This window comes from Polyodon spathula, chromosome 21, assembly GCF_017654505.1.
Source record: "Polyodon spathula isolate WHYD16114869_AA chromosome 21, ASM1765450v1, whole genome shotgun sequence".
Taxonomy (NCBI): Eukaryota; Metazoa; Chordata; class Actinopteri; order Acipenseriformes; family Polyodontidae; genus Polyodon; species Polyodon spathula.
The window spans coordinates 14,059,412-14,072,303 of NC_054554.1; the positions used below are offsets into that span (position 1 = coordinate 14,059,412).

Below are 12,892 nucleotides of genomic sequence, written 5' to 3' on the forward strand. Positions count from 1 at the left end.
CAAGAAGTTCTATGAACTCTATTTATTGTACTATTTTTGCACACAGCAGGGACAGCACATGTTGCAGGTTCCCTTACTATTGACACCACCTACTACTGTAATACAATTATTGGCTTTGTAATACAATAAATAATGTAGCGATCTCGGTTAACGCAGGCAGGCGCATCACACATAGCGAGGCAATCCACACACAGCAAAGGGCGGTCCCAAACCTGGGACCTCTCACTAAAGCATAGCGCCTATATACCGCTGTACAAAAGAGCCGTCACTTCTGCAAGGAGCGTATATCGGGTTTATGCTATATTGCGAGAGGTCCCGGTTTGCGCCCGCCCTTTGCCTAGGTGTGGACTGCCACGCCCTGTGTGATGCGCCTGTCTGCGTTAACCAAGATCGATACAAATACCAAACCCTATACAAACATACACGCTTGTAAAGTATAGTACTAAGTAATGGTATGATTCCATGCTTGGAAAACGCAGATTAAAATAGGAAGAATCGAAAGTATAACATTTAGTGTAATATACAATGTTTGTTGATGAAGAGTATTATCATCCAACCCAACCCTTACTGTAAGATGCTTGTCCAAAACTGAAGTCTGCTATAAAAAGATACGGTTATTTGCTTACAACAGTGTAGCGTGTGGAAACAGTAACAACAAACAGTTATGATGCTATATCTTAATAAAATGCAGATTCCTATGCTTGTGAATTGTATTAGAAACACACTGAACGTTGACTGTCCAGTTTGTTTACACACACACACACACACAACATGAGCAGTAAATAAACAATTAATTAGGTATACGTGCGTTATTACCTACTTAGAACAATCCGTTAGCCTATTTTTTTTGTAGGCAAGTACTTGTTAAGCAGTTCCAAACTTCAACATGCAAATCCCATTAGAAGAACTACATTACCCAAAAAGCATAGCAGTCCAGCTAAAAGTAAAAAAAAAAAAAAAAAAAAAAAAAAAAAAAAAAAACTACAGGTTCCAGGAATCATTGTTTAAAACCCCCTTCGTCAGTATCGCGAGATACTATGCTGGAGCGTTCTGTCGTTTGCCGTTGGTCTCCCAAAGCGGAGCTAGGAGTGTCTGTGGTTAGGAACATTTTGTAAAAATAATACATAGTTTTAGTTATTTATACGATTTAGAATTGCAAAAAGCTTTAGCACCAGAGTCGCGGAAAGGATGTCAGAGACTGATCCAAAATCAGTGCAGGACCTCACAGGTGTGGTAAGTGCAAAAATACCTACTGCTGTGTAGTAACCTATTTACTTGTGTTTACTAACTAGGCCTTGTTGAACATCTCTTTTTTTGTTTCGATTGAGGTGAGGAAGGTGCTATAAACTAGGTTCATGACATTTGAGTCTGCAGCAGGTGTATCCCTTGTGAGATCGTATTGTTCTAAAGAATAAAACATGCAGTGTATATCTGTAGCTGGATATGTTTGTGTATAAATGCAATTATTGAAACAGTTAAAAGTCGTTTATACGCGTTTTAATTAATTTCAAAACGTGAACGTAATCCGATTAGGTTTAGAAGGACTGGTAGAAAATTGCAAACGCTATACATCTCATCTAATCTAATTTAATTGTATTTATCATCATATCGATAGCAAAACGTTCTGCAAAGCAGAGGGAGTAGTGGCAGCTACCCGTCACGGTGTTCTATAAAGCGGTAAGAATACAGTTTTCCAGCAGGCTTTTTAATACTTTGCATAAATCATGTTTTCTGGCATTAATTGCATTAGTTGAATATTGGTACAGCAAGGATAGCTCTAAATCTCGGCAGCTACAGCTGTGTTTGACACTAGGTCGCTTCATTTGCTGTTAGTTACCATGACTTCCGCTTAACAACCGATGCCCTTTTAGCCATTTTGGTGTATACAGTGGACAAAATCTGCTGTACGGTGTGCATATTAGGACATGTTCGTACGGCAGGAAAAAAGGAGTCATGTGCTCTCTCCTCCCTCCTCTAAAACTCTGAAGAGCTAAGGACTGTTCTTTTTTTTAAAGTTAAACACACCACAAATCGACTAAAAATTATAATTTAACCTACTAGAAATAGACACATAAAATGAGTAGGTTAAATTAGAATATTTTTTAAACGTGTGTAGATTTTTTTTTTGAATGTGCTTTTTTGGGCTTGCTTTCCTTGCATTGAAATGTGCAGTTGCAGGCATTACCTCACGAAAACAATAGTTAGTATTTAGATTTATTATTATTATTATTATTACAGTTTTTTTTTTTTTTTTTTTTTTTTCAGCTGTCAAACGTTCTCGGGTGAATATGTTTAGTTAGCTACGTCCCAACCAATTACATAGCTGGTCTCTCGGACAATGACAGGCATTTAACCTAACCAATGAAAACGCGTACAAGTTGGAAACAGTTTTTTATTGGCTGATCTGTAAAGACCAGATAAAATGATGTGGGAGGGTGGAGGGAGCAGTACTGCAGTTTTCAACGTTCCTTTTCTCTTCTATGCTGTAGTCTGATTGTTGCATCTCCCCTTTTTGAAGTAGTACAAATATAACATTGTAATAGAAATCTAAAGATAACACCTCTCTCAGTTCTCGTATTTCAAATTATGAAGCCATCAATAGAGACGTGACTGTAGATAGAAGATCATTTTAGAAAATGTTGTGTACACTGTACTTAACTTTTCTTAAGGTATTAAGTCGTTGCATTTTCATTGGTCTGTGAGTGTGTCAGCTGAAGAGCTCTGTATGTGTCTGTCCAGAAAAGATTGTCGGTCCACATCCAATGGTCTCCTATATTTTATTGTTGAATGCAAACTGTATGTTTGCAATATGACGTTGTGGCGGAGTGCCCTGCCCCTTTATGTTTATCAGTGTTTTATGTTGTATGTAGTGCGTTAATGTTGGTGTTTATACACAGGATATAAATATGGGTTACGAGCACAAGTGTTTAAAATGTATATTTGTATTTAGGCACAAGGATTGCACAGCACTTCATGTGCAGGTAAAATAATATGCACGGGAAAATGTGCAGTTGTACCGAGACTCCAGTTGAGTAATTGATTAGCAATCGAGTCTCAGTACAGCTGCATAAAAGCTGCATGTTTTCACACACTCGGGTTGTGTGTTCAAGAGTGGATAAGGGGAGTGAAAAATAACAATTACTACAGCGTGCCGGAAGTGCCAGCAAGGTACTTGTTTGTTGGGTTCGTCCACTGTCTTGTTTAGTGTTGTCCGCTTTGTTTGTTTGACCAACACGCCCTTTCTTTTCAGTTGTGTGTTTTGTTTAAACCTTTTTATTTGTTATTATTTACAATAAAACTCTAGACGCCGTAACGTCACAGAGTCACTGCCATTCATCATTGTTTGGAGTCTGCATTTCTGGAGCCTGTGCATCCAGCGCCCGGAAGGGGAAGCTGTTCCCACCTCCACCAGCAGAGGGAGACTGCCTGCTGGTTTCACGTCCACCACCATCATCACCTGAGGAAGAGGAGCAGGAGCTGCCTCTACGTCCTCCGAGGCCGACTGGTCCACTCTCCTCTGAGGGGATTTGGGACTGGCTGACGGATCCTGAGAGGGATATCGAGGAGGTCCTCCCTGCTGTGATCAACCTCCTGTCGGCCCGAGATAGGGAGTGCTGGGAGGCCTGGGAACAGCAACACCACCCAGCATCCCTCCCAGACATCGCAGCCATGGTGCTCAACTACCGGGCTGCGGATATGGGAGGGGCCCCGCTACTCTTTCCAGCAGCAGAGGGGGAGGAGCCATTGCTGCCATCTCCAGTGCCAGAGGGGGAAGCCCCGCTATGTCCAGTGCCAGAGGGGGAAGCCCCGCTATGTCCAGTGCCAGAGGGGGAAGCCCCGCTATGTCCAGTGCCAGAGGGGGAAGCCCCGCTATGTCCAGTGCCAGAGGGGGAAGCCCCGCTATGTCCAGCGCCAGAGGGGGAAGCCCCACTATGTCCAGCACCAAAGGGACAGGAGCCATCGCTGCTGTCTCCACCAGCAGAGGGAGAATACCTGCTGGTTGCACCACCACCCTCACAAGGAAAGGAGCAGGAGCTGCCAATGCCTCCATCCCTACCATTTGGGGAAGAGAACCAGGAGCTGCCACCACAGAGCCAGCACTACCCCCTGAGCACTATCTTTTCTGCACAACAGAGCACAGACACAAGCACCACATTTCCGGGATTAAAGGGAGAGCCGCATCAGTCCCCCTGCAAGTTACGGAGAGCCACACTAATCCCCTGAAACAGACTACATGCTGCTCCCACCTTCGTCGCCTTGAGACTACACGCTGCTCCCACCTCCGTCGCCAGGAGACAACACACTGCCTCTGCCTCTGCCTCCTCCACCTCCACTGCCAGGAGCAGAGCAGCAGGAGCGGCCTCTGCTTCCACCACCACCATGGAAGGACTGCTTACAGCTCCCACCTCCACCAGCAGAGGGTGAATTCCTGCTGGTTCCGCCCAAGGATGCCTGCCGCTCCGCCTCGCCCAGGGCTGCCTGTCGTTCTGCATCGCCCGTGGAGCTACCGGTTACAGGGTACAAGGGAGAAGTGGAGCGCCCACTGCCGCCTCTATAGCCAGGGGCTCCCCTCCCGAGTTCGCCTCCCGAGTTCGCCTCCCGAGGGTCCGTTGCTGCTGCTGTCGCCTCCCGAGGGTCTGCTGCTGCTGCCATCGCCGGGACTGCTTTTGCCTGGGGTTAGTGTCAACTCTGCTTTTCCACAGGAAATACTGTGGCCAGAGCCCAACAAGGGGGAGCTGCCGGCTATGAAGAAGGGGGGGTGGGTCTGGAGACCACCTCCCCCTGCAGCAATTTTGCTGCAGGGAATTTGGTGGCCAGAGCCCCAGAAGGGGGAGCTGACGGCTACAGAGAAGGGGGAGAAGGTCAGGAGACCACCCCCACAGACAGCCGGGCGGCGGCCAGGATTGCCTTGGCCAGAGGAGCTAGCCTGTGTACAGTCGGCCTAGACGCTACAGCTGTTGCGGTGGGAGGAGGACCTCCCACCGTGGCCGCCACGTCGGGCCTGTTGCTGCCTCTGTTCCTGGGCCGGGATTATAAACCGGGACTTTGTGACTGAGGGGGGAGTTGGCCATTGAGGCCAGGTGTGCTGCGCACAAGGGGGGGTATATGTGCCGGAGTGTCTGTCCCACACCTTATATGTTTATCAGTGTTTTATGTTGTATGTAGTGCGTTAATGTTGGTGTTTATACACAGGATATAAATATGGGTTACGAGCACAAGTGTTTAAAATGTATATTTGTTTTTAGGCACAAGGATTGCACAGCACTTCACGTGCAGGTAAAATATGTGAGCACAGGGAATTACACTTTTATTAATTCACATGCAGTTGTACCGAGACTCCAGTTGAATGATTGATTAGCAATCGAATCTCGGTACAGCTGCATAAAAACTGCATGTTTTCACACACTCGGGGTTGTGTGTTCGTGAGTGGAGAAGGGGAGTGAAAAATAGCAATTGCTACAGCAAGCTGGAAGTGCCAGCACAGTACTTGTTTGTTGGGTTCGTCCACTGTCTTGTTTAGTGTTGTCAGTTTTGTTTGTTTGGCCAACACGCCCTTTTTCAGTTGTGTGTTTTGTTTAAACCTTTTTGTTTGTTATTTTTAATTACAATAAAACCCTGGACGCCGTAGCGTGTCAGATTCACCGCCATTCATCATTGTTTGGAGTCTGCATTTCTGGTCTGACGTCACCCTTACAATGCCACCCTGTTCACAGAAGTCCACGATGGAAGGTAACTTATTTCAAAACTTACCAGTTTCCACATCGCGGAGGACACCATTTGTAGACAACAGTTGCTTTAGCTTGGAACATTTGTTTGTTATATGTACAAACATGCATTAGGCTCTCGTCCTTCAGATCTGAATGATTTCACTGTTTGACTGAATGTGTTTTTCACGGTTTATTCTAGGTTCAGACATTGCTTCAGCAGATGCAGGACAAGTTCCAAACCATGTCAGACCAGATCATTGGAAGAAATATCCTTTATCAATCTCTTCATACAAAGAGTGCATTGCATATTTTATTTTCAGATAGTGTAGAGTTCTTTTTTTACATTTTATATTCTGCAAATGATCATTTGTGACTTGGTTAGGTATCTGAGACAAACAAAACTACCAGTCATCCCATAAAACATGGAAAATCTGAAACGTTTAAATAATTTATCAAAGAATTTCCCATTTAATTTTGCATACAGAATCTATGCCTAAGGTTTCACAGTTTGTGCTTATCATACAAAAGGTAACCTGAAATGAGTGCTAATCTGGGCCTGTGAAATCAGATGATCTCTGGACATGCCAGTGTTTTATATGTTATAACTTGAATGGCATTAGTTTACAAGGATAACCATGTATTTAAAAGCCACGTTTTTTCTTTAATGAAACCACTTGATGAGATGAGCACTCGTATTGATGACTTGGAAAAGAATATTGCAGACCTAATGACACAGGCAGGTGTGGAAGAGATCGAGGGAGGAGAAAACAAGGTGAGTCTGTAAGGTAAGGCATGTTTCACAATAGAGGACAGGATACTCCCATATATCATAAACATTAAAATTCAGAAAATACAAGTCTTTCTTTATAAAATGTATTTATGGCCAATATTTGTAGCAGTGACATTTTCAGCTTGCATATTTATGCATAGATTATAAATTATTTTATAATTATTCTATATTTGTGATAAGGATATAGTCAGTAATTTTACTGACAAAACTGTTTAGCACAATATAGTTGGTACTAATATTAATTGTTACATGTTTTACGTAACATCAAAATCCACCCCATTTGGAAGTTGTAAGGGCAAAGAAAATATTCAAATATTTAAATAACTATATTGTGGGGATAGTTATGATTGGTGTATTTCTGGCCAAATAAGTATTTATACAAAAGAAAAAGAGGAGCCTCGAAGAGAAATGGTAGAAAGGAATATTTTCTGGGTAAAAATCCTTCTTGGCATAATGTTACACAATGGATTTTTAATTTATTTTTAATTTTAAATTGGCCACTCCAAGTACATATACATATTGTGGGGTCAAGTTTAAAAGTGGCTTTGAATTAAAGTGTGTTTTATGGTGGCAATCAGTTATTTTGGGTAACTTTCCCTGTTGTAGTGCTGGCAAAATACAGCCCAGCACTAGGCGGTACTAACTTGGTAAGCGAGACACTTTGGTTTTTGGCTGATCGAGCCTGTGCTACATAGGGTTATTGCAGGAAACTAGAACAGATTTTGAAGCTACTTGCTCTTATTAACTTGTTTCTTTACAGCTTAGTGCTGTAAGTGTACTGCATTCCTAACTAAATAGGCACCACTGCTTTAGCAAAGTAGAGCTTTGTTACTGTACACACTTTCTGAATGCTTCCTTTGCTTGAGTTGGTCCTTTGCTTATTCTTCTGTGTGTGTGTGTGTGTGTGTAAATGTTTAGTTTGCTGGTGAGTGAACATGTTTACAGATGCTTGTGAACTTGGAAGCCCTATAAGAATGTTGTAGTCTGGCTCAGGCTTTGTAGTGAGATTCTGAACTTTTCTTTGTTTTGTTTTAACAGGTTGCCAAATAATGCACCATTGCTACTGAATGACTTTCTACAAGATCACAAGGCTTATTTTTTCTTTTTTCAAATTGCTATGTGTAAAGCATTTTTTATATAAATTCTTGTAATAATGGTTGCATTCCTGACAGATTGTACATTTTAGAATTTAACTTTTCTTAATATTTTACAGAGGTTATTATAGTTATACAATTGTAAACTTCTAAAGTTAAAGTAGTAAGTATTAACACACTACCAACATGCCAAGTGGATATTTTTCCCTTTAGTTAAATAAAATTTGTTGCAAGGTTATATGTCTTTTTGTAAAAGATAATTTGTATTACTAATGACTTGCATTTTATCCAAGGTTTCACATATCTTTAAGTGTTGTTGTAAAATAAGTCAGTTTTTCTTATTTTCACCTATGGTGCAGAATGATCACATTAAGATCCACAATGCAAAGCAGACCCTGTAGGGCAAGTTGTGGCTTGAAATTGCCTGCCTATGTATTTTTGATCAGAAGCCAGCAGTGCATTCAGTAAAGAATCTTTAATAGTCTTCCTCTCTGGAGGGTGACAATTAATTTCACCACTGCGACAAGTGGCCCTGCTGTGGGCATTTCAGCTGCAGAACATTCTATTGAATCTGCTTGACAAGTTGGAATCGCAGCTAGTCGGACACAACTGGTACCGGAAGCAAAAATTTATTTAAAGTTTCCCAACAAGCAGTAGCTTATTTTGATTAATGAAAGCCTATCATCCTGTAAATCAGTTCAAAATATTCAGACCCAATGCACACTAGTGTGGTCACTTGACTGCTTTAATAATGCAGGGATTATTAACATAATCATAAAAAATAACTATAAAAGGTTCAATTGCATGTGCCCTTCCTTTTACAGACTACCATAAAGTTTTATGCTCAATTCCAATTCTTGCTAAATATGCACCTAAGATTGCTTCAACAGACACTGATGACCATTAATCTTGAACTACCTAATGTTAATTTAGGTAAATCAGGTTGTGCTAGGCAGAATCTGCAAAAAAATGAATTTATCTTGTTTTAAACTGTTAGATACTTTTGTTAGAATTAGTTTAATCCACTTTTTAGCCAACTAAATTTGACTAGTTTATTTGAGCATTGTCAACCTATGACTGCACGCCCAGGGAGTGAGCAGACCTGCTACGCTTGAACAGTTCAATCATTAATCTTCACATCCAGTCTGTAGAATGCACAAGTAACATTGAAGGCAGTTAAATATTTGGTTTTGAAAGTAATAGCACATATATGAAACACAAAAAGGCTGCTATTACTTTTTCATGATCTAAAAAAACAAACAAAAAAAACTGTTTTAATTAACTTTATTGAAACAAATACAAATAATTTAAAATAAAAACCTCAGATTATTTTAAATTACCATTAAATTAAGTAGCATATTTTTCATCCATAAAAGTTAAGAGCTTGAGTTTACCTTGCATGTTAGTTTCCATACATAACTAAATTTAATGCCCTACACTAATTGATTTATTTTTTATTTGCATTCTTACCATGCCCTAAACATATATATTTTAAAAAGAAATCTACATAAAATGTATAGGTACTTTGTGTATAAGTAGTAAATATTAAGAGTTTAAAAAAGGAATACATAGATATGAATATGACTGAATGGCAGACAAGGATAATTGCTAGTTTCACTAGAATAAAATAACCACAAGGGTGTATTCCATTATATTGCAGGGCTAGCTTTCTAATATTCTTATTGAGTGCTTGTACAGAGCTATACCAATGGAGGTGAATCAGGAATGATCAGAACTCAAAGTCCAACTCTGTCATATCAATAGCGCATGCAAATTTGTCTCTGTGATTTGTTGTAGATTTTATCCAAAGGCACCCTCATATTGTTACACCTAAGGGAAACAAAGCTTAAAAGAAAATACTGGTTTTAAAAGAGATGTGGATATTTGGAAGTACTTGGTGGGCAATTTGAGATTTCAAATATTTCTGAATCTGAATTTTCAGCACAGCCCTAGTAACTCAAACATTAACAATGAGCAGCACATCCATACAGGTACAACTGACACCCATAGGTAGCCCAGGGTGATCTACTTGTTCTCTGTACGTCGCTTGCACCTCCAGTTTCATTAGCTGCGCCTCACATTTCTGGACCAATTTCTTCTTATTTTCCAGAACTCTTCAAAAAAAATTTACATTTCACGCACCCAATGTCTTTTAGATGGCCATAAGCTACTGCAACTTTTTTTCTCTAGTCATTTAGGTATGGAAAAGACATTCTAATTCCGCACAATAACATTGTGTCCCAGTTTTCAATTTCCATTTTATTGGCTGTGGTACCACTTAAACTTCCCTTGTTTTGTTAAACTTTTAATTCCCAACATATTTTCTTCACTCAGTTACAGAAGGTATGGGCCAGCCCCACTATGTTGATTTCCCATTATATCCTCATAGCGCAGTCATTATGATTGCCTATATACCCTCTATAGATTATGAGGCTTTAGAATTAGATCAAGTACAAATTTGGTTTATAATACCATTCATATCCTCTGCAGGGTCATTACTTGTAGAATTTTGACCTTGTTTTTTATTGCAGCGACCGGACATTAATGACACTTGATGCAAGTATCGTGGTTCTAGTCTTATTTGGCTGTCCAGGTCCTTCTCAACCCTTCCTCCTTCCCCTCAGATACTCACGTTTGGAGTTTCATCCTTGCTTTCTTAGCTTCATTCTTGGCCAGCTTCAGATCCTTCTTAGTCAGGGCAAGCTGTTCCATTCTGCTCTCAACACAAAACATGATTAGTTTAAACAAACATTTTGCAGTTCAGTGATGTTGAAGAGATACTTCTCAATGCCTACTTTTTTGGATTATTTAATTTCTTACCTGCTAGTTATGCTACGATGTGCTCTATTGTTTCAGCTTAGATCACTATTTACCATGTTTAATACAATTCAAGCACTATCATTTTTCATACACTTCAAATAGCTGGGTTTCTGAAGTGAGGTAGTTTTAGAAATGACCAGTAGGGGATGTGGAACTGTAATCTGCTCCTGTATCTGTAGCAAATGTAAAAGTTTCCTTTAATAAGGTGTCAATAAAATTCACCCAGGTTGATGGAATCACTAAGAAAACCATTAAAAAGATGATATTCTTTAAACATGGCACCTACATTCAAGTTTGTATTTCAGTGAAGTGCTATATATTTCAATGTAGAAAAGGACAGTTAATTTACCGCTTACTTGTATATTTTAATGCAGGAATAAACGGTTTCCTTAATTATCACCAGAAATAGTATGCAGGCCACAGATGTTCAAACTACTGAAAATGTTTCACTTGGCTTAATACATAACTGCTCATTACACCCCTAATTGCCTACATATTACCACCCCATTTAAAAATTGAAACAGCAATTACTAACTGTTATTGCACACAAACCTTATTTATTAGATCGCTGGCAATTCATAATTTCCCTATGGTTAAAAATATAAACTGTGAATTAATTCATAAAGAATGTGTGCTCTCTCTCTCTCTCTCTCTCTCTCTCTCTCTCTCTCTCTCTCTCTCTCTCTCTCTCTCTCTCTCTCTCTCTCTCTCTCTCTCTCTCTCTCTCTCTCTCTCTCTCTCTCTAACACACACTTGCTCTCCATGCTTGTGGTTGATGACTCAGTTAGATTCTGAGTATGAAAAGCTGCCCAAGAACAGATTTATTGCAAACAAAAAACCACTGCTGGCTGTAAAAATAGACTAGTTAGACTAGTATTTACATGAAGGAGTAAAGTGCTTAAATGACAGGGATTGCTTTTAAAAATCCTAGCGTTGGAATTCAATGGATTTGTTGAGAATGTGTACAGCTTTCTCAAGTACAAAAGTAACATTATAATCTTGTATACATGTTTCTTTACAACCTATTAAAAATAGTCCTATAGTTTGCATGGTCATACTGATTCACAACACCTTACAATGAGAATACACAAAGAAACTGAAATGTTATTAGCAGTAGGAGCTTCTTTCTAATGTACGTTTTAACTGGTACCTTGGATATAGCATCACCTAGTATACCGACACAGCCATCGAATGGACCTCAACTGTAACCGTGTCACCCGTTATTCTCTGATCTTGTGACCTCAAGAACAAAGCATTACAGTGCCGTGAAAAAGCATTTGCACCAAAATCTAATATTAGATAATAAGGACCCTGAGTGAATAACACAAAATTTTGATATTTATTTATTTATTAAAGAAAGTTATACAACACCCAATGCCCCATGTGAAAAGTAATCGCTTCCTTAGACTAAATAACTGGTTACACCACCTTTAGCAGCAATAACTGCAACCAAACACTTTCTGTAGTTATTGATCAGTATCTCACAGATTGGAAGAATTTTGGCCCACTCCTTCATGCAGAACTGCTTCAACTCAGTGACATTTGTGGGTTTTTGATCATAAACTGCTTGTTTCAGGTCCTGCAACAACATCTCAAGGGGTTTAGGTCTGGACTTTGACTTTCTTGTTCTTCAACCATTCTGATGTAGACTTGCTTGTGTGTTTCGGATCACTGTCTTTCTGCATGATCTAACTATGCTTCAGCTTCAGCTGGCAGACAGATGGCCTGACATTCCCCTGTAGAATTCTCTAATACAGAGCGGAATTAATGGTTCCTTCAATGATGGCAAGTCATCTAGATCCTGATGCAGCAAAGCATCCCCAAATCACGACACTACCACCACCATGCTTGACCGTTGGTATGAGGTTCTTACTGTGGAATGCAGTGTTTGGTTTTTGCCGGACATAACGGGGCCCATGTTGGCCAATAAGTTCCACTTTTGACTCATCTGTCTATAGAACATTGTTCCAGAACTCTTGAGGATCATCCAGGTGCTTTTTGGAAAACTTGAGACGAGCATTCATGTTCTTCTTAGTGAGCAGTGGTTTCCACCTTGCTACTCTGCCATGAATCCCATTTTTGCCCAGTGACTTTCTGATGGTGGAGTCATGAACACTGACCTTAGCCGAGGCGAGACAGGCCTGCAGACCCGTGGATGTTGTTCTAGGGTTCTTTGTGATTCCTGGACGATTTTACACCTTGCTCTTAGAGAGACTTTGGCAGGATGGCCACTCCTAGGAAGATTCAATACTGTCTCAAACGTTCTCCATTTGAACAATATAGCTCTGACTGTGGTATGGTGGAGCCCCACAGTCTTAGAAATGGCTTTGTAACCCTTTCCAGACTGATAGGCATCAATAAACTTTTTCCGGAGGTCTTCAGAAATTTCTTTTGATCGTGGCATGATGTGTCTCTGGAACCTGTGTGCTGACAACTTCACTCTGATGGTAAAGGCCAAAGTTAGTTTATATTGGGCAGGG

At 40.3% G+C, this 12,892-nt stretch overlaps 1 protein-coding gene across 1 annotated transcript; it reads left to right on the forward strand.

Annotated features, from left to right (window-relative positions):
- Window positions 1-1,038: 1,038 nt before the first annotated feature.
- LOC121296149 (heat shock factor-binding protein 1-like) lies at window positions 1,039-9,860 on the forward strand. The gene is made up of 4 exons (XM_041221399.1): window positions 1,039-1,233; window positions 5,908-5,974; window positions 6,383-6,480; window positions 7,537-9,860. Exons 1-4 carry the CDS (start codon window positions 1,189-1,191, stop codon window positions 7,546-7,548), a joined length of 222 nt encoding a protein of 73 aa, XP_041077333.1. The 5' UTR covers window positions 1,039-1,188; the 3' UTR covers window positions 7,549-9,860.
- Window positions 9,861-12,892: the final 3,032 nt, after the last annotated feature.

Excerpts from the sequence above, each read along its gene's own strand:
- LOC121296149 (XM_041221399.1), top strand. The coding sequence starts at position 1,189 with ATGTCAGAGACTGATCCAAAATCAGTGCAGGACCTCACAGGTGTG. Across the intron at positions 1,234-5,907 it reads TGCAGGACCTCACAGGTGTG|GTTCAGACATTGCTTCAGCA; the intron begins GTAAGTGCAAAA and ends GGTTTATTCTAG. Across the intron at positions 5,975-6,382 it reads AGACCAGATCATTGGAAGAA|TTGATGAGATGAGCACTCGT; the intron begins ATATCCTTTATC and ends TAATGAAACCAC.